Consider the following 21,203-nt stretch of genomic DNA (forward strand, 5'->3'; position numbering starts at 1 on the left):
TGGAATGGATAGGGTGAGATATTATTTCCCCTAAGTACCAAGAGCGAGGTGGAAAGCTGGGGAGCTGCTGTGTGACGAAAGCATGACTGCAGCTCAGGAGTGGGATTGGTGGGTGTTCCAGCACCTCTTTTTCTAGAAAAATAGCACTAGATGTAAAGGGTTTGGAAAACCTAGCTATTCAAGTGTCAGTGGAGCATGTTGCTATAACAGCTTAAAATTCACATTTCCAGTTACTTTTGTAGTTTGTAAACTGGTATGCAAAGGGGAGGCACAAACCACTGAAAACCAAGCCCTTATCTGGCATAGTTCTCACTGAAGATAGATAAGCCATTTCTAGGCTGTAATGCAAAATTGTGTGTGTGTGTGTGTGTGTGTCCGTGTGCGAGAGATTTATGAAGACGAGAGAGCCTGCAACTCATGTGCCACGCACATATGACCAGGCTGCAATGAAGACAACAGCTATCCCATTACTTCAGAACATGCATGTATTTCAGAGGAGCTGGGTGGCCATGCTTTTCTAAAATAATGTAGCATGTGAATATAGGTTAAAGCTAAACTCATGGGCCAAATTTATTTGACAGTAAGCTCTACTGAAGCAGACAGTCGTTAATTTCACATATAGGCACTTGCAGCCGAGGTATAAGTCGGGATCACCACATCAACAGAGCAAGTGCACCACCTCCAGGCCATTGGAGAATTAAGCTATTTAAATTCCCTCCAACGTTTTGGATTAACGAAAGAGATCAAAAGTGGCTTCATACATTCATCACAAGGTGTGAAAAAGACAAAAAGGCATACAAGACTATTTACATTTCTGCTTTTAATAACATGTTGCTTCATCCAAAGCGTATGTATGCATCCTGACATCTGAAGTCCATAGATCTCCCTGCCTGGGAAATTTATGACCTTCCTTCAGACGTAAGAACTCATGTACAACCATATTTAATGTATAAAACCTCTCATGAGAAATGAGTCTTTAAACAAAAGGCTACCTGTAAATCCTTTTCCTCCAGTCAAATTTTGATATCTACTCCGTTCTGGGGGGATGTCCTGGAACACATTACATACTTGGCTCTCTTTTTAACATTTTTCATTAAACAATGTAACATTTCAGAAAACTTTGCAGGGGGAGTAATTCAGCTAATTAGAAGGAACAGATATTGTGCTAGGTGCAACATTATGCTTGTAAAACATCCAACTATTATACACACCTAAATTTAGAGACTCAAAGTGAGGGGTTTTTTTTCTTCTTCTGATGCAGCAGAATCACTTCCTTAAATCTTATATCCAGTGTTGTGCTATTTGTTAAAATCACATCGTAATCGTTAAAAAATCTAGCTAACCACGCCATGAATATTTATATTTAGAACTGGCCTAGCAATGCAACACTAGCAAGCCAAATGCATAAAAATGCAAACTCTAAGGAAAAGAGTTATTCGCACACAACCACACAATTATTTACATTTATTTACAGAGTTTAAAAGAGTATTTTAGCACCTTTTCTAAAAACATCCTACGCAGCTTTTCATCATACACGCCACAAGAAACATCAGCTTAAATGACACTACTGAAAACATCACAGTTCTGTACACGATACACACAAATATTCAGCGCATTCCGAGAAGCTGGCGGCTTTTGAGCTGGTAGTGTTTCTCCAGCTCACAAAGGGCTTGAGCCCGCAGGTTGGCAGCGTAGAGACGCTTCTTCAGATTACAACCTTTTTCTTTCGAGAGGGGGAAATTCTCCAGGCTGTCCTCAGACTGAGCATTTTCTTTGCTTTCGTCACCAAACTGAACCTTCTTTTTTCTCCTAGGAAAGACTGGCAGCGCTTCGTCATCTTTTAAAAAAACAGAAAGATGCTTTTCAAATACTTAACTCTCGCTCACTGAATATTAGTTTATTCTTTACTCTGGGGGTGGATAACCTCTGGCTCTCTGATGTTGTTGGGACTCCCGACTCCCGCCGTTCCGTAATGGCCATTCCGTGGAGTTGGAGTCTGACAATGTCTGGTGAGCCAGAGATCAGCCACCCCTAGTTCACTTCCTTCCATTTTGAGTTTTCAGCAAAGGTTGCAAGTAAATTTTGATTACACTGAAGGTTCACAGTTGCCACACTCCTTGTAAGATAAAAAAAATTCATCAATATCACTGCCTTTGGGGGGGGGGAGTGTGTGTACCATGCTAGTTACATGGGCAAAGGTGTTCAGTAGTAGTAATAATACTAATAATAATTACTATTTATCCCTGCACATCTGGCTGGGATCAGTACTCTTATAGGGCTTATCTGGGAGAATGTGCCTTCTAGACAGTGTACACATTATTGTGAAGGGAAGGATTATCATATAGAGATCTTGTGTGTGTGAAAGAAAGACAGAAATAAATCTCGTTTGCCTTAGGAAACTCAGAATAGGGTCTGGGGGGAGGGGGGGAGAGCCAACGGATGAAAAGCCTTGTTTCTTACTTTTAATTCACCTCTGAAGGACAATATTGGTCAATGCGCTTTTATTTTATAAAACTGAAGCAATTTGAAAGTATGAACCAGTTTAAAACCATGTCAGGTGGGTGCAGAATAAACATGCTTAGTTGAAGAAGCTAAATTTCATGTGTGGCAATTGTTTATACACAGGAAATTGGCAAGTGAGCACTTTTCATCATGCATATATTCTCCTTACACCCACAGGATATAACACTGCTCCTTTACTGAGTTTTAGTGTTATGTGTTTTTATTATTTTACACTGCACAGGAAGCTACATGTTCCATACAAAAGAGTGGTTTCACTTAATGATTTTATTACATGCTTATGCTCTTCGTAGTAACTCAGGCCACATCCACCAATACATTTAAAGCAGTATCAGACCACTTTAACAGTCATGACTTCCCCCAAAGAATTCTGGGAACTGTAGTTTGCTAAGGATGCTGAGTTGTTAGGTGATCCCTATTCCTCTACCAGAATTCCAATTCTCAAAGTGGTTGACCAATCAATTGTTCCTCCCACAGGACTCTGAAAATTGTAGCTATGGAAGGGGAGCGGGGGGTCTCCTAACAATTCTTAACAAGCTACAGCTTCTAAGATTGCTTGGAGGAAGCCATGACTTTTAAAGTGGCATCATAGTGTTTTAAATGTATGGTGCAGACATGGTCTCAGACTGAATACCCCCATGGTCACAGCCAGCTTGGGAGACAGTTTATGCCAAGAGAAATTGGCCCACGATTACTTAGCAAATTTTGTAGCTGAGGAAGGATTTGAATGCAGGTCTCCCTGTTCTAAGAGCCAGAAGTCTAGCAACATCTGGAGGTTCCCCATCCTTGATCTAAGAGCAATGATTAATCATGGTATAAGTATCCCAAGCTCAGTCTTCAATTTGGAAACAGATTTCTTCTCCATTGGTCAAGGGAAGTGTCAGATGTCAGCAATGATGGGCAGCTGCCAATGCCCATGTCTAAGGAGAGCACCCCACTGCCAATGCGTGGAAGCCTCAGGCCCACCTTCAGCTGTCATCTTCTATTAATGATGCAACAAGGAGAGCCAACACCCACTGACTTCATCCTCTTCTTCTGGGAAACTGAGGGAGAGGTCAGTAATTTGGCAGTTTTGAAGGAGTGTCTAGACCCTGGAAGTAGCACTGACGCTGCTTATCAACTGATGGACATAACCTAAGATTCTACTGGAAGCAGCAGCAATAATATTTTTATTTGTTCAAGTCATGAGAGAACTGAGGAAAATTGGGCAACTAAAAGAACACTGCTAAAAATGAAAAACTGCCCAACTTTCCTTGAGTTAGGTAAAAGCAGTCTTCTCCAGTCTATTGCCCTCCAGATGTTTTGAACAACTTATCAGTTGCCAGCAGCATAGTAAGAGATGATTAAGTTATAGTCCAACACTCCTAGTGAACAGCAGGTAGGACAAGGTCCCAACTCTGAAGATACTGAATACTACTTGCTCTCATGTCTGTTCCAGAACTTGGGAATGCACTGCCAATCTGTGGCTACACCATTGTATTTGTCTTTATCCCCAGCCAACCAAACCCCAAGTGCATGCCATTGTATTGTTTTCTCCCACTCATCCATCCCTTCTCTGACCTACCTTGGACAATGTACCATTTACATTGATAGTGTGGGGATATATATATAACAAGCCCACAAAATGTTCAGCTTCAAAACCCATTCACCCGTGGTACGTTGGGCCACTTCAACTGCAGCATATATCTAAAACCTGAAAGTAATCCCTGCACTATATGTCATGGAACCTTATCTCGATTTTGGGTACATATTCTAGACAATAGCTAAAGATCAATAATATAGCTGTCTTTACTATGCCTCTTTTTCTGAGGAGTCACTGGGCCTCCTTTGCACATCACAGTAAACCATAGTTAATGGTTTGTCATGAGCATGCTGCTCCGTGGCACTTTGCTCCTTGATGCTAGAAAACAGGAGAAACAGATCGTGTTCTTTAGCTTAGCATTATGCTAAGACAGGTGTTGTCTGCTTAGCTCCAAGAAACACAGGATTAGTAAGCCAAGAACAAACTTAACTACAGATCTTGACTTCCTAAGAGTGAAACAAACTATGATGCCTGACTTGAACCTAACACTAATTGTGGAATTGTGGAAGCGCAAGTGGAGAGCAGCTTGCTCATAGCAAACCATTAACTGTGGTTTACTGTGATTCACAAGCTGGACCAATATCACAAAGAATTGCCTGAATGTAGAAGTAGATATTCAAAGAGGCAGACTTGTGTGTTGAACTGTAAACAAATAAAAAGGCTGCTTGTGTTTTGCTAGTCTGTGCCAGCCATTTGCCAGAAACCATGGGCGGGGTGGGGGTAAGATTCGACAAATAAGAGCATTTTTCTTTCCTTGTTTGCCTTTTGCAAGGTTTCAGAGGGCTTTGTTGTCATTTTAGGGTCAGAATTCCATGGTTGGCAATGCTTTAGAATTCCCCCCCCCCCCAAGAATCTATGGTAATCATTGACCAATTACATAAACAGTCACCTAACAAATGATTTCCTGAATACGCATTGTGTTTGGATAGTGGGACTGGTGTGTATACAGCTTTGCTTACCATGAATGGTGGTAATTTAGCCAAGCAATTTCTCACATCAAAAGTACAGTGGTGCCCCGCAAGACGAATGCCTCGCAAGACGGAAAACCCGCTAGACGAAAGGGTTTTCCATTTTTCAATGTGCTTCGCAGGACGAATTTCTCTATGGGCTTGCTTCGCAAGACGAAAATGTCTTGCGATTCTTGCGATTTTTTTTCGCTCCCCATCCCCTTTTTCTAAGGCACTAAGCTGCTAATAGCCTTTTAGCAGCTAATCCGCTAATCCCTTAAGCCTTTAATAGCCGCTAATAGCCGCTAAACCGCTAATAGCGCTAATCCGCTAATAGGGTTGCTTCGCAAGATGAAAAAATCGCTAGACGAAGAGACTCGTGGAACGGATTATTTTCGTCTTGAGAGGCACCACTGTATATTAAAAAGGTGACTAGTGGGCATGCAGAATTAGATATTTTGTAAAGGGGATTCTTGCGTCAAAAGAGCCCACTAGTCAGGATTCCTTTACAATAGTTTTGAATAGACTTTAATACCTCATTGTAAGGCACTGTAGATTACCTTTTTGATGCAGCTTAACTGCAATGCTTTCAGATTTCTTTGCCACAGGAGATGTGATGGCCCAGAAAACACTGGGCAAATTCAGCAAGCCCACCTTTCAAGGACTTTCAATACCCCCAACCAAAAATTACATATTTTAATGATAAGTAAAACCATACATAACATAGAATACAGCCTGCATATGGAATAATAAAAGGCTACTATATGCAAGAGCTGTATTATTACAGGACAGCATCCAGCTAGGTAATATTCTGAATGTACTCCCTGAAATCAATGAACTTTGGTTACTTAAAGTCCATTAGTTTCAAAGGGGTATCACCCAGATAATGCAATTGTTAAATTATTACTCAAGTCAAGTGGGTTTGCCCAGTGAAGCAGGTCCCTTAGAACACAGAGCTGGAGTGAAAAAAATATATATATTTTTGCAGAAGCTTCATTTTGATTGGAAGACTACAAAGAAGTTCACTTTCTGAAGATGCTTTGATATCACACCATTCCTTTTTGATAAGTCATATAAATAAGAATTCTATCATCATTTAAGTTTGTGGTGATAAGCGAAGACTTGTCTGTGATTTTGAAGGAAAAGCCATTATCCACAAGGAAAAAATGGTATTTTAAAGAGGCTACATTATTTGCTGGATTTCTTTACTAGGACTATTGCTCAAACAGCAACATACTAGAATTTGGGTTTTGTGTTGACTAGACACCCCTTGGCAGTTACTCTGGTAGGCTTCTGGAAGTCCACACCTAGCTGCATGGGGTTTTAGGCTTCTGTTTGTTATTTATGAGGCCACTCATGCTGCCTGACAAACAGCTTTTGAAATAAAGAGGTGGGGTCCCAAAGAAAAGTCAAGTTTAAAGAAAAAAATCAAGCTGCATCAGTTCATGGTATCCCAGGCTATATTCCTAGAAAACAGCATAGAACCTAGAAGTGCAGTGTTTTAAAGCAAGATATATGAAAATTGACTAGACTACAGTCAAAGAAAAGCTACCCGTATTTTGGCTGCTTTTGAATGAGGCTTAAATCCCCATCTAGTTTGGATATGTACAGCCCATTCTAAATGGCCTCCAAGAACAAAAACCTACTAACTAGTAAGTCACCATCATATAAACCCCAAGTTAGCCTAAATTAGCCTCTTTGCACAGCCATTTACAAAATGGTAAGTTAAAATATATTTTATTTCAGGATTAACTTTATAGAGTTCAAGTAAGCCAAAATTGGCTCCAAATTGTAAACATGTAAGACGACAGAGGTATAATGCACACACATAGATCTGGCACTAGAAAGTGACAGCTGAATTGTAGAAAATATTCGCTGAAGTCATGATGCCTCCCATCTTGGGGCAGCAGGTATCTAAACTAGGCTTAGCAGTTAAGTAGCAGAGGCAAAGAGAAGCAGAGAGGTTTAGGTTGTCCAACTCTTCAAAGATGTCAAACACCTCTGCCCCTGACCAAACCTTCAAGAAATTCACAGTATACAGCATTTCAGAAGCCTCCTCTTAAAGTCATGGTTTACCATACAAATGAGGAGCATCAACAGCTTGAAGTATCCAGCATTTACTACTGGCAAAGGGAAGTACCACCACAGTGGGCCTCAATCTGGCCCCTTCATACACATATGGTTTGGAATAGCCCACCCTAAGCTGCTGCCAGTATTAAAACATACTGAAGCCGCCAGGAAAGCTGACTTGATATCCACCATAGAAGCAGCATTACTAGAGAGGTCACTAGTATTAAGGCTGGTAGCATCTGGGGATTCCTGGTTTAGCAGTCCGTTAAGAGCTTCCAACATCTTCTCCTACCTGGGCATGTCGCTGGCTGCAATAGCTTCTGGTCCTTGAATAAGTTGTAATTCTTCACCATGTTCTCAGCCCTGTTTAGAAAGGAGCTGGTTAATAAAAGAAAAGCCTTTTTCAAAACAAGACACTTTTAGACATTTTAAAACCAACCTAGCCAGTTTTTCTTCTGCCAGTCTCTCCCGAACACACAGTTCCCGCTCTCTCTCTGGAACAAAAGACAAGCCATGTTATCCAATTGCAGACAGTGTGCACCTATGGCAGTTTTTTATTCTGACCAGTAAATGGCCCATGGGGAAAGCAGCATGCAACCTGCATAGTATGTGAAGTCCCTCTGCTTCTATGAACAGAGTCCTTGGCTTATTATAAAAGGATAAACAAGATCCATAAGGGAAAACACACGCAAGTACAGTAGTGTCACTGCATCCATGTTTCGGCACCATGATTGCACCATGAAACTATTAGTTGAATATATCATCTATTCAGGTGCATTCCAAGTTACATATGACTTGACCCTCATTCATTACAAATGTGCTGCCACATCATGCATGCAAGAAATGTGGGGGGTTGCAGGTGGTGCTGTGGTCTAAACCACCGAACCTCTTGGGCTTGCCAATTACAAGGTCAGCAGTTTGAATTTGCAAGGCGAGGTGAACTCCCACTGCTCTGTCACAGCTCCTGCCAACATAGCAGTTCGAAAGCATACCAGTGCAAGTAAATAGGTACTGCTGCAGTGGGAAGGTAAACAGTGTTTCCGTGCGCCCTGGCTTCTGTTGTGGTGTCTTGTTGCACCAGAAGTGGTTTAGCCATGACCTGGAAAGCTGTCTGTGGACACTGACTCTCTTGGCCTGAAAGCGGAGGTGAGCGCTGCATCCCAGTCGAATTTGACTGGACTTATCCGTCCAGGGGTCCTTTACCTTGCAAGAACTGTATTAACGTTTCCTTCATGTCACTGAAAGGCTGCATCCCACTCCCCATTGAAGGCACTGCTGGAGCCGGAATCCAAACCCCCACATCCCATTGCTGCATTAGTTCTTACGTTCTAGCCGGTGTTCTCTCTCTTTTATGGCTCGCTCCCTCTCTTGTAGCTGCTGCTCTTTCAGTTTCAGCTCATTCACTGGAGTGCCGGAAAGTCTTTCTACTTTATCTTGCTCTCCTGATCGTCGCCCTCTTCTCTCCAAGTTTCTCCCTTGCTCTTCCAATACCAGGCTGGCTATCAGAGGGTTCTGCAGAATTTCTTCAACTGAAGGCCGACAGTAATCCTTGAAATCAGGGAGACTTATTATAGTCACTGTGCAGAAATGTTACGTTTAACAAGCCACTGCAAGTTTTTTTCAGGCAGCAGCACATTTGGGGATCAAATTATGTATGCAGTACTTGTCTGGATTGGGATTGACTCCAGCCACCTCTGCTGCATCAAAAACTAATATGGAAGGGTCATAAACACTTCCTTCTTTGGGGATATGAGAGGCAATAGGCCAGGAATGAGGGCAGAAGCTTCCACCAGCAGCTTGTTGGACACCACCCGTTGTACCCTTGAGAAATCACCCTTACCTTTAGGTGCAGCATCTTTGTGATGAGTTCATTCAGCTGATCTGAATAACGGTATGGGATCCGTCTGAACTTCCCTTCCCTTATCTTTTCTGCCAACTCTTTTTGGTTAAAAGCTGTGAATGGAGGCCTAAAAAGAGTGAACAAACATGCTCTTCTTATTTATTTGTTCTTTCTAGAATGTTTTGGTGCCCATGTTTTGATTTAGTTGCTTCTTCTCAAGAGCATGGCTATACTGTGAAATGAGTTTAAATGCTGCCAAATGCCTGCCTAGAAACTTTTGGCTGGTACTATACTTACGACAGCGCACACAACTCGTAGAGAAGACATCCTAAAGACCAGATGTCAGATTTTTCATTGTAGGACATGCGATTTATTTGTTCCTAACAGGGGGGGAAACAGAATATATTAGTACAGAATATATTAATAATTAGTTTGCAAATTAGATGAAATGTGGCCACAAAATTGGTTACCAGTATGCATTCTGGAGTATTACTTAGGTGTTAAGCATTAAAAAACACATAGTAAGTAGCATTCCATGATGGCAATAACACTTTTAGTGCTAACTCATACTTGCTGCTTACTGTATTTTAGAACTGTCAACTTGTCCACCTTTTGACTTGACTGTGTCAATATAACATTGAAAGAGGAAAGTCATATTGGAATTCAAACCTGCCGCCAGCAGTTGGTGTTAAAAGGGGTTCGCTTTTCTTAGTGAAATTTACCATTATTTTCCCCCTTTACTAGAAATGCATTCTTTCATAAAATTAATAACAATGAATGATACGAAACCAATTAAACAGAGCGGTTTCTAAGCTGCAATTCACTTAAGACTCCCCTTAGGAAGCATATATTAGTATGTTAACATTTAAATATTAAGAAAAGATTGAAGGCTCCAAAATCTGCTAAGGAAGCACGTGCAATTAAATTTCCATGACTTTATGAGTTGACATGTTTTAAGCCCCCTGTTGATTTTAAGTAGGTTTTGCATTTTTTTAAATTACCTGCTTTTATCTTTTCTTATGGACAATTCCAGTGTTGTTCTATTATTTGTAAACTACACAGTTTTTTTATGATCAAGCTGTATATAAATATTGTAAAACAATTGTGTCAAGCTAAACACAACATTTAAACCAGTGTAATTTATTTAATTCTTCCCTATTAAATATTTCAGTTATTATTTCTGCTATCTGAAAGATATTTTGGAGATATTTTATACAGCATACAGCATGGTAAACTTTGACTTCTATTTAGTAAGCAAAACAAAACATGCTATATTAGATGCCAATTAATTTAAAGAACTGCTGCTGAAAGGTAAGTTAGATCTGGCAATCACAAAGTAAAAATGCTCAAAATCTAAAGCAGTTGCTTTCATCTTGGGACACTTACTGGAGACATATAATATGGTGTGCCAACAAATGTTTTTGCAAAACTGGTATCATGGTGAAGTATCCTGGCCAGGCCAAAGTCACCAAGCTTCACATTCTTCTTGCCATCAAGGAAGATATTTGCTGGCTTTAGGTCCCGATGAAGCACAGTGTGGCCTCCATCACTCCGCCTGTGACACTCCTTCAAAGCCAAGGTCAGCTGGGTGAGGACACGAAGGACAAAGTTTTCTTCCACATAATGTCTTTTGAAAGAAGAAACAACTGGTTATTTTGAGTACCTTTAAGCCAAAATCCATTCTCTCTCTCAGCCCATTTTCAAACATTCCATTACTTTAGTAAAGAAACTCAAAACATAGGTCTATGCAGATAGAATAGGGGTGAAGCTAAGTAGCTTGAGTCCCCAGGGGCCAAAACTGCACCCCCATTCAACAGGTGTTCCCCAAGTGCAACAATTTTCCCATACTGTAGAATTGAATAGTTGCCATTCATTTCTTTGAATAATGTGTTTTGGATATATGTGTTTTGGTCACAAGCATACATGAAAGTAACTGAAAGCTAACTATAATCCCCTGAAAGAATCCCACAAATAATTGCCTTGTCTTATTATCTAAATCCCATTTGTCCTTGGTATTATCTCCCTGCTCCCTTGTGCTTTCTGAGGCAGAAATTTCCCAGTTATGCTAACAGTTAAGAAAAGGAGACACTCTTGTTTCTCATTGCCACATTGCTGAACCTCTGAAGACCTCCAGTACACAGAGCATTTGGAAGAGAGACAGTCTTATCTAAATCTGCATGCATGCCAGACAAGGAATCTCTCCTGCTAGTCATTATCTTATTCAAACTTCCACACAAGTGAGAAAAATCCCCGCCTCTTTCCCCAAGTCCAAGAGGCAGACTCTTGTCTCACTTGCACAGCAGTTTAGAGTAGATCAGAATCTAAAGTTGCTGTTTATCTTCTACAAACCTGCATCCAAGAGAGGCATGGCTGCTGCTCCAGGCCCTCTGACAAAGAATTGAGGAGACAGCTTTTTCTAATATTACTCATCCAAGCATGGATTGGGTAAAACTGCAGGTTTTATTTTTATTTTCCCAATGTCAAACTGTAGCTATCTCAAAGAGTTTAAGTATAAAGGATATTCTATCTCTGGGCAACTACTTGAAAGCCCCCACAATCATTTCATTACTTGCTAGCAGACTAAACTTTTCACCAGTTTTTTTAAACACAGGAAAATGCAGCACCAAAACAGAAGGATTCCAGCTCAACAAATTAGACATTTTTTTTATTTAATTTTATAAAGCCAAGTGCAAGACATTCCAATTTTTAGGCTATTTTGCAGAGGGACATGGGTTCCTTTTGAGCAAACTGTAAATTGTATTTTTTAAGTCTTGAGTCAAAGATTTTGATGCTTTTCAAATTTAGTATATCATGTTGTGTAGGATTATCACACCTGTATTGTAGTGTTCACTACTGACAAGGGTGATATCCATGGCTAAGGCCTCTCTCACTGTATATTTGTTTAGTTGCCAGGTCATTTATCTAGAACAGCCAAGTTAATGTTTTAAAATGCACAGCATATTGTCCTCATTTCCTTGATACTCTCTTGTAGATTTCCTATTCTAAAGGAAAAAACCAAACTGAAGTAATAAAAAATAAATAAAAGAATCCACAGGAATATTCCTCCTGAGGATTACAGGGAATAAAGACAACATTTACTAAGTATGTAATTACTTAGGAAAGTGTGTGTAGATGTCCAAGCAAACTGTCATTTTCCCACAAGCAGGCAGTTTGTGTAGTAAGTAATCTTATTTCGAATCCCCACAATGGGGTGAGCTCCCGTTGCTCAGTCCCTGCTCCTGCCAATCTAGCAGTTCGAAAGCACGTCAAATTGCAAATAGATAAATAGGTACTACTCCGGCGGGAAGGTAAATGGCGTTTCCGTGTGCTGCTTTGGTTTGCCAGAAGTGGCTTAGTCATGCTGGCCACATGACCCGGAAGCTGTACGCCGGCTCCCTCAGCCAATAAAGCGAGATGAGCGCCGCAACCCCAGAGTTGTCCACGACTGGACCTAATGGTCAGGGGTCCCTTTACCTTTTTAAAGCAAACTACTTGATTGCCTGTATGGGTTAACATCTTGCCAAGTGGAAAATAAAATTTCATCGGTGTGGTAAAAACTGGCATCTCTGCTCAGCAATAATCTTGCACCCTCAATGACAGTTGGCTCAAAAATTAAAACTCAAAATTTCTGGTTGCTGGCTTAAAATACCTGTGACCTCTCATAACTAATTTAATAACCTACAGCACAAGATAATGTCATGATAATCCAGAAGTTTTACATACCTTTCTTTTGTACATTTTGCAATTAGAGTTGCCAGGTCTCCACCTTCACAGTATTCCATCACAATATAAAGTGTTGTATTTGTCCTATCAATTATACGGTCATAATACCGGACAATATTTGGATGTTTTAGTTCACGAAGCAAGTTCACTTCAGAAACAAGCATTTGTTTTTCAGATTCTGTCATAGATCCATAGTCAAGTTCTTTCCAGACCAAGACCTGAAAAAAAGGAGCAAGCCATCTCTAGACAATAAACATACAAAAAACTTAAACAATACAATGATTTTAAAAGCTGAGTGGACTAGCATCTTACTTTAAACCAATATAAATCTCACCCCTGCACCCAACAGCAGCAAACCTGACCTCATCTCTCCACAGCAAGAGATTCACACCTCATTTTATTAGTGCAAGGATCACTTTTGGTAGCTTTGTAATTTGAGAATTTGCTCATGGCAAATCTTCCCATGCCAAACATACTTATAAATAAAATCTGCAACTTCCTTCTAAATGTCTAGCCAACCTAATGCACAACTGCAGAATTAAGAGCACAACACAGTACAATGTTCTAATGAGGTTGGGGAATCCTTTCACGTGCCAGAACCAATCTGACGCTTTTGCTAGCATATGTACCGGTATATGGTGCCTCAGGTCCCATGCCCAGAAGTCCAGGTAGAAAAAGACTGTTTCTGAAGCAGAGATGCAGCAACTAAGACCTTAGTCCAGTTCCTGAACAAGAGTATTAGAAGTCAGAGACCACATTGTTTCCAACAGAAGGAAACATCCAGAAACCCCACAATAGCAACTAACAATCAAGTAAGGAAAATAAAGTAGTGCGCTATAGAGCCACCTCTACTTCAGGGAGCATCCCTAGAAAGCAGCATCTTGTCCCTCTTCACCTCACCCACAAGTACAAAGACTGGGGCCACGCATTTGGCTAGTAAGGGTGGGAGACATGAAAGGAAAAAAAATAGCAGGAACACAGCCTGCATAGAAGTTGTGGTGCAGTAGTAAAAACAGGAAAGGGGTGCGGTAGCTCAGAGAAATTTTTTTTTGCACCAAGGCTGAGCTGTAATACTGAAGTCTGTTTCTGATTCCAAGCTTTGTTTTGCATCAAGCTTTCTTTGGTGGTATCCCTATGCATATGTTTTAAGACAGGGATAGTGAATTTGTGGCCTTCAGTTTTCCTTAGACTCCAGCTGCCTTCAGCTCCAGGCTACATGACCATTGATAAGGCTATCAGTTCATCACAATGGCTGCATGCCACCTTCAGTGCCAGAGACAGCATATCTCTGCATACCAGTCACTGGGGAACAATAGCAGTGGGCTTGATTACTGGCTTCCCTGAGGCATCCCACTGGCCACTATGAGAGAAGGACGCAGTATGAAACCCCCAACAGAAAAAGGAGTAGCCGGAGGAACTGCAGAGCAGATAAAACTTCTTCCTGCACTGTATTTGCTGCTCCTACTGCTATGTTTAAGAGACCTGCTGGACCATTCTTGGAAAAGGATACCCCTGCTCTAATTTACAGCAGCTGGCCTTGACACTGAAATTCTGGGTATAAGTAGACCTATCTGATGACATATAACTAAATAAATTAATCATCATCATCAGTATTTTTTTTCTGTGGGGATGCAGGGCTACGCATACCCCTAAACATTTTGTGAATCTTTGAACTTTTGTCCATTTACTGCATCTATTTTTCTATAAAATGGTTATTTTCTTGAGTCAAAATGAGAGTACCCCTAAACATTTTTTAAGAAATAAACACTCATAATATAATATGGCCTTTGGCCTTATCCAGTAGGGCTCTTCTCATGCTGGGAGAGAATCATGGAAATTGTAACACAACAACATCTGGGGAAGCACAGCGGTCCCACCCCTGGCCTAGGCCCTGCCCTTCCGCATGGCTTCAGAAGGGCTCCCACAATCCTCCGCGTTTCCCACAATCCTCCGGGGCGCCCCCCCCCCCCCCCGCTCGCAGCCTCTACTCACCTTGCCGTCCGACCTCCGCCGCACCTTCTGGCACCTGCCGTAGGAACCGGCGCCGATAGTGAGAAGCACCTCGTAGTCCTCCGGGCGGCTCGGCATCGCTCCGCGCTCCGCGGCGGCCAAACGACCCAAACACAGCGGAACACGCAGCCGTCCCCCAGCGCAAAAGACGTTTAAAAGACGCCGCGCCTGGCGCCGATTGGTCTGCCGCCGCCCACGCCCGCCCGCCCTCTTTCCAATTGGCTCGCGAGGCTGCCGAGGTCACGTGCCTCCCAACGGCTGCTCCTCTGCCCGGTCGCTAGGCAACCGAAGCTGCCGCTGGCGCTCGAGGGCGGCGCGAGAAAACTTGGGGCTGAGGTATTTTGGGTACGCCGCTTGGGCACGCGGCGGAAGCGGATCCCAAGTTGCGCTGCCAGTCAAAAGACGTCATCAGGCAGGCGACGAGAATGTATTTTTACCAAACCGAACAAACCCAAGAGTTGCACATAAGTCATTACAGTACTTCTGGTTCCATATCGCAGGCATTCGGCTCTTCAGGTGACCTAGTCGCTACCAGGGACAGGATGGAATATAACTATATCATACTCCGAGTAGACTCACTGAAATGAATGAGAATGTCAGCTAATTTCAGTGGAGCTACTCTGAGCAGGACCTAAAAGACCTGGGGAAGGCGAAACCCTTTCATTTTTAAATGACACCCTTAGCCTCTCATGGAAAGGCAAAATCAAGTGCATGTAGCAGAAATAAGAACTGAGTCAGGGTAAAGTGGACAGTGGGAGTTTATGAATCACTGTATCTTAGTATATTCTGCCACCCCTCTCTCCCTCTCCCTCCACCACCCTCATTTGCCTTTGGGGTGAATATAAACTGCTCTTAAATAATTATAATGAGTTGTCGTTTATTGTTCCTTCCCATCACCCTTCCTTCCCATTTTTAAATTGTTTATGATCTTCCTTGCATTAGCCAAAAGAGATATTCCCATTTTCCAGATAGGGGAATGAAGGCTGGGAGAGAGTCTCATGCTCCACCAACTGAGCTATGTGTCACGGCTTTGTGATTTGTCCACAATCAGACACAACACCGTTCATGAGACTGAAAATGACTTTTAATTCCCAATTTCAGCTCCTAATTTCTTAGGGAATTCATAAGAAATTAGGAGCTAAAGTTTTGCATTTAAGCAGACCTGGCTTAGATGCAAAGCTTAGAATTGCAGAAAGAAGAGGGACAATGCCCTGGGAAACAAACCAAGAATTTGGCAGTTTGCAGCTAAGTGGTTACATCTCTGAAGACACTTTGCACTTTTTGGTATCATTGCAATCATCAGAGGATGGGATTTTAGCCACTTAACCTTGGATTGCTGCTAATATACTATGGTAGGTTTTCAATCATTGCAAACTGATATCCCAAAAGTAACGTTGTATATATCCTGAAAAGGGGGCACAAGAAAAAAAGGAAGAATGCCAGAGTAGGTTCTGAAGGATCAAGAGCCATGTCAGATCTAATTATTTTCTCCCCTTGGCTCTAAACATGGAAATTATGTTGATATCACTGATTCAGACTTTAAAATGTTTTACAACCCTATCTTAAGCATTCTTACCAGAAAGAATGTTCTATTGGGGAATATTTGGGAGTGGTCTGTAAGGTGGTTCGGTCACACTGACTTCAGTCAAACAGATTTACTGTATTTACTCGAGTCTAATGTGCCATCAAATCTAATGTGCATCTCAGTTTTCAGAACCTTGAAACCAAAAAAATTATTTGCTGGCAAATGTAAATGTGCCACCGAATCTAATGTATACCTTAATTTTCACAACATAATTTGGCCAGAAAAGGTGAGCATTAGATGTGAGTAAATACGGTAAATGCAATCACTTTGGGACTTAATTAATTGTGAATTGAGGTGAAAATCTGAAAAACTTGAAAAATAATGTTAATGAAACCTTTGCTGGTTTAATATTGGATGCTGTGCTACAACATTTCCATTAGATGGCACTTGGCCATCACTTCTGATATTGAGGGAAAACAAAATTGGCACTTTCAGGATTTACAGATTTATTGTGGCATGAATTTTTGTGAACTCATTTTGTTAGATGTACTGTGTGCCCTTACACGTGTGTGTATGTCTCACCTACACAGAGTGGAAAGTGAGGTCAGAATGACATGAAATATAAGAGGCACAGATGATCTGTGACATTCTATGGAAAAGCTAAAAGCACAAAAGATGAATGCACAGTGAGTCATTTACAACAGCAGTCATAGGTCTTAAAACCTGTCTTTTCAACTGCTTTGCTGTTTTAACACCTTTGGCCATGTTAGCACTGTGCAATTGCTTGAAGTTGTGAATGGGTTACTGTGCTTCCGTCTAACAGTTTTCAAACTTTTATTTACCGTGGTCCATTTGAGATCTCGGTGTATCACAACTTTCTTTGTTTTACAAATCAATGCATGTGTGTAACTTATTTAAGTAACTATACTTTAGTCTTTCTAATTCAATGGATGAAGAAAAATAAAACGGCAACATTCCATTACGCCCCTTCAGCACTGGCATCATTATCAAAGCCAGCATCAAATTTGCAGACGCTAGGCCAGGCTACTGAGAAAGGCCTCTTTTAACTGGACTCTAGGCAGTGTTGGTCTGTTTGATAATCCAGACCTGCCTAAAACAGCCTTGATATATTTTCCTATTAAAAAATCAAATAGAGAACTAGGTACGGATATTATTGACTGCTTCACAGCCTTTTTGTGGTCCACCTGAATGAGACTCATGCTCCAGAGTTTGAAAACCTCTACATTGGCATGGTACAGAAATATCACAAACCTTTTTCAGCTCCTTGCATTACCATTCACCCCTTTGAATCCATGTGTATATTATATTTGTTAAAGGCAGTGGGGGAGGGTCCTAATCCACAAAAACTGCTACCACAATCAGGATTGCAATCTTATACACACCTGGGGGTAAGTTTCTTTGAACTTATTGAAGCTCACCACTGATGAGACATGCATAGGATTGCAGTGTAAATCTGTTTAGTCTTTAAGATGCTATAAGATCCTGAGCTATTTGTCTCCTGGAAATGATCCATAAGGCAAGATGAAATACTTATGAAAGCTTCACATTTCATAGCTGAATAGCTTTGTGTATTGATTGGGTTAAAATGGTTTTCCAGTAAAAAAAAATACATAGCATACTTTCTGCCATGCTGCATACGTTTGTGTTTGTATTATTGACATACATCATAAATGGTCAAAATTAATTAAATATCTACTAACAAAGATCAGTGATTTTCTTAAAAATTATTTTTCCAAACAGAAAATGTCTGTATCACATTTGCTGTTAAATTTATCGCAATTTGTTTCCAGGAGAATGAAAGTTCATAATAACATATAGTGGAATAAATTAGATAGTGACATATCTCAATCTCAGCCAAACAATACTGCTGTGTCTCCTTCCTGAATTATGTATGGGGTTTGTGTGTCTCCTTGTTGCAGCATTCCCAGAAACTATGTGAAAATATTTGTGAAATGTAGCCTTGAATTCATAATGGCCTGATTCAGACAATTTCCCAAAGCCTGGACCCATGCCGTGAAGTATTTTTTTAAAAACAAAAACTCGCAAACCACGATTAGAGCTTTTCCTCCAGGCAGAATCAGAAACCCATGCTGAATCCCACTGGGGAAGGCAGAGCCATAACTACAGGAGGGATATTGAGGGTTTTTTGCCCTGGGTGAAGCCTCCAGAGGGGCATCATTGAGGCTCCCAGCCTTTATCTGCATGGGTGAGTGTGCCAAATTCGGTCTTTGACCTGGGTGGAATAAAGCCTAATTTCACCCCTGGGGAAGGACTGCAGCTCACTGCTAGCACATCTGCTTTGCATGCAGAAAGTCCCAGGTTCAGTATCTTCTGGTAGAGCTGTGAATGGTTCAGCTGAAACCATGGAGAGCCCCTGCTCTAGATGGCTCAATGGTCTGACTCAGTATAAGGCAGGTTTCTATGTTCTATTGTTCAATAAGTTGCATTCCAAAACCAGGGTCCTTCAGAGTACAGCTTCAATTATGCTAAAGGATGCTCTTGCAATGTTTTCATGAAGCCGGGAAGGCTGTAATTCTACGCATGGGTATTTGGGGCAAGCCCTTCTGAATGCAGTGGGATTGACGTTCCAAGTAAGCATGCATAAGGTTGTGTTATCTGTGCGTTGCTATTATTGCCTACAGCTGTGGTCCTGAACACATTGTCCTGGAAGTAAGCTCTTACTGGATGAAGGCCTTTATGTTAATTAATGTTATAGGTTAGCACCTCCACACACCCATGCTCAGCTGGCTGGAGTGTGGTGCTGACAACATTAAGGTTGCAGGCACTGCTATTTTTCTAAGAAAAGAGGTGTGTGTGTGTGAGAGAGAGAGAGAGAGAGAGAGATATTGGGATATAAGGTTATAATTCTGTTGTTTAAATGCTTTCAGACAAAAGTTGTTCCAACCACAGATCACATGCTTGGGCAGAAATCCTAAATACACATACTAGGAAATGAGATTTGCTTCAAAGTAATTCCTTTAGGAGTGGCATGTTGAAGCAGTAATTGCACCAAGACCCAGAGCATGGCCATAGCAATTTGTTCAGACCTTAACTGCCACTCAGTTAAAAATAGTTTTCAATTTCACAATGTTGAGAACGTGAAACGCACATTTCGGATTGTCTTTGAAAGGAAGAACTTAAAAGGTTTCTTGGTTACTGTTGCATTGCTGCAGCTGGGTAATGGGTGAATCATTGACAATTCTGGTTATAGTGACCTTACGAAAAGGGGGATTCTCTTACATTATTAGCATCATAAATAGGCAGTGCCATTAGACAATGGAATTACAAAAACAAAACTTTACCACATATACCTGTCAGGTTAGATTAAATTGTAATTTTCAACTTTAAATATATAGCTTTAAACGTCTCCCATGCAACAGAATCTCAAGTGTGATTACTCAAAAGTAAGCCCTATCTGAGTTCAATCTGACTTCTTTCCTTGCAGGTGTGCTTAGTATTGCAGTCTGAACTCATCAAAAAACCATGATTTATCATGATGGGAATGAGTCATGGCAAGTCTTAGCTTCGCACACTCCCCACCCAGTAGATATTTGAAAGCTTTCAGTCCCATTTTTATTCAGCACAGCTTGTCTTTTATTTGAACCTGACAAACTGTGGTTAGCCTTAACCATAGTTTGTTCATAAGGATTAACCACAATTTAGAATTTGAACAGAAAGCTAAGCTGTCGTTGATATAAAATAAGTGAAGTGAAAGCTTCTGATCTTACTGGAGGAGGAGGGGAGAGTGGGGAGGTGCACAACCCCAAGGCTCACTTAGATTAATTCCCGTTCACAATAAATCACAGTTTAGCACAACGTCTGAACACAGCTGCTTTGTCATTCTGCTTGTATCTCTCCATTTCTATGCTTCAGTCAAACCTTTATCACTGGACATTTCAACTTCAGTTTCATAAACTGGTAATTATTAACTGCAGGGTAGTTGCTAGCTCAGTTGGTAGAGCATGAAACTCTTAATTTCAGGGTTGTGGGTTCAAGCCTCACATTGGGTGAAATATTATTGCGTTGCAGAGTGTTGGATCAAATGACCTTGGTGGTCCCTCCCAGCCCTTCAGTTCTATGAAATCTATGTGCTTTTTTAGAGTGCAGAAGAGGGTTCAGTGGGGTTGGAATTTTTTTAACATGGTCATTGTAACCATGTCTTTAACTGCAGGTTAATGTGCAGACTTTAACAGGCAATCATGTTTTATTTCCTTGTGAAAATCTTCACTGTGCTGTGCTGGCTGAGGCTGATGGGAGCAGTTGCAGCCCAAAACAAGCCACATGAAGTCCCCAAATGAGCTGTGCTCTTGTCCTCAGTTTCCTTCTAGTGAAACGCAAATAGAGCAGACAGCCTTGGGCTGGAACAAATCTAGTTTATTATCCTTTGCAGATCCTACCAGGCAGGTTCACCTAGCATAGAAGAAGTAACTTGCAAATAAGTACCCTTATATAAGAATTTGTTGATGCGTAAAGCCTAGGACGAGGGACACGAATGGTGCTGTGGGTTAAACCACAGAGCCTAGGGCTTGCTGATCAGAAGGTTGGCGGTTCGAATACCCACAACGGGGTGAGCTCCCGTTGCTCGGTTCCTGCTCCTGCCAACCTAGCAGTTTGAAAGCACGTCAAAGTGCAAGTAGATGAATAGGTACCACTCTGGTGGGAAGGCAAACGGCGTTTCCATGTGCTGCTCTGGTTGGCCAGAAGTGGCTTAGTCATGCTGGCCACATGACCCAGAAGCTGTACGCCGGCTCCCTCGGCCAATAAAGCGAGATGAGCACCGCAACCCCAGAGTCGGCCACGACTGGACCTAATGGTCAGGGGTCCCTTTACCTTTACTCTAAAGCCTAGGACTGCCAACTGACAGGCTGGCGGGGGGGGGGGGGGGGAGATGCCAGGCTACTCTGATACATTTATAAGTGTGTAGAAATCGGTCTCCGAAACTTTTCACAGCCTGAAAATAAACAT

At 41.5% G+C, this 21,203-nt stretch overlaps 1 protein-coding gene across 1 annotated transcript; it reads right to left on the reverse strand.

Moving 5' to 3' along the window:
• Positions 1–805: 805 nt before the first annotated feature.
• On the reverse strand, positions 806–14,907 carry NEK2 (NIMA related kinase 2). The gene is made up of 9 exons (XM_083433120.1): positions 14,675–14,907; positions 12,683–12,900; positions 10,346–10,586; positions 9,257–9,339; positions 8,960–9,086; positions 8,445–8,667; positions 7,559–7,613; positions 7,412–7,482; positions 806–1,837 (listed from the first exon to the last, which is right to left on the reverse strand). The coding sequence occupies exons 1-9, from the start codon at positions 14,768–14,770 to the stop codon at positions 1,608–1,610; spliced, it is 1,344 nt and encodes a 447-aa protein (XP_083289246.1). The 5' UTR covers positions 14,771–14,907; the 3' UTR covers positions 806–1,607.
• Between the last annotated feature and the right edge of the window lie 6,296 nt (positions 14,908–21,203).

This window comes from Podarcis tiliguerta (genome assembly GCF_965153285.1).
Source record: "Podarcis tiliguerta genome assembly, chromosome: 3".
Classification (NCBI taxonomy): Eukaryota; Metazoa; Chordata; class Lepidosauria; order Squamata; family Lacertidae; genus Podarcis; species Podarcis tiliguerta.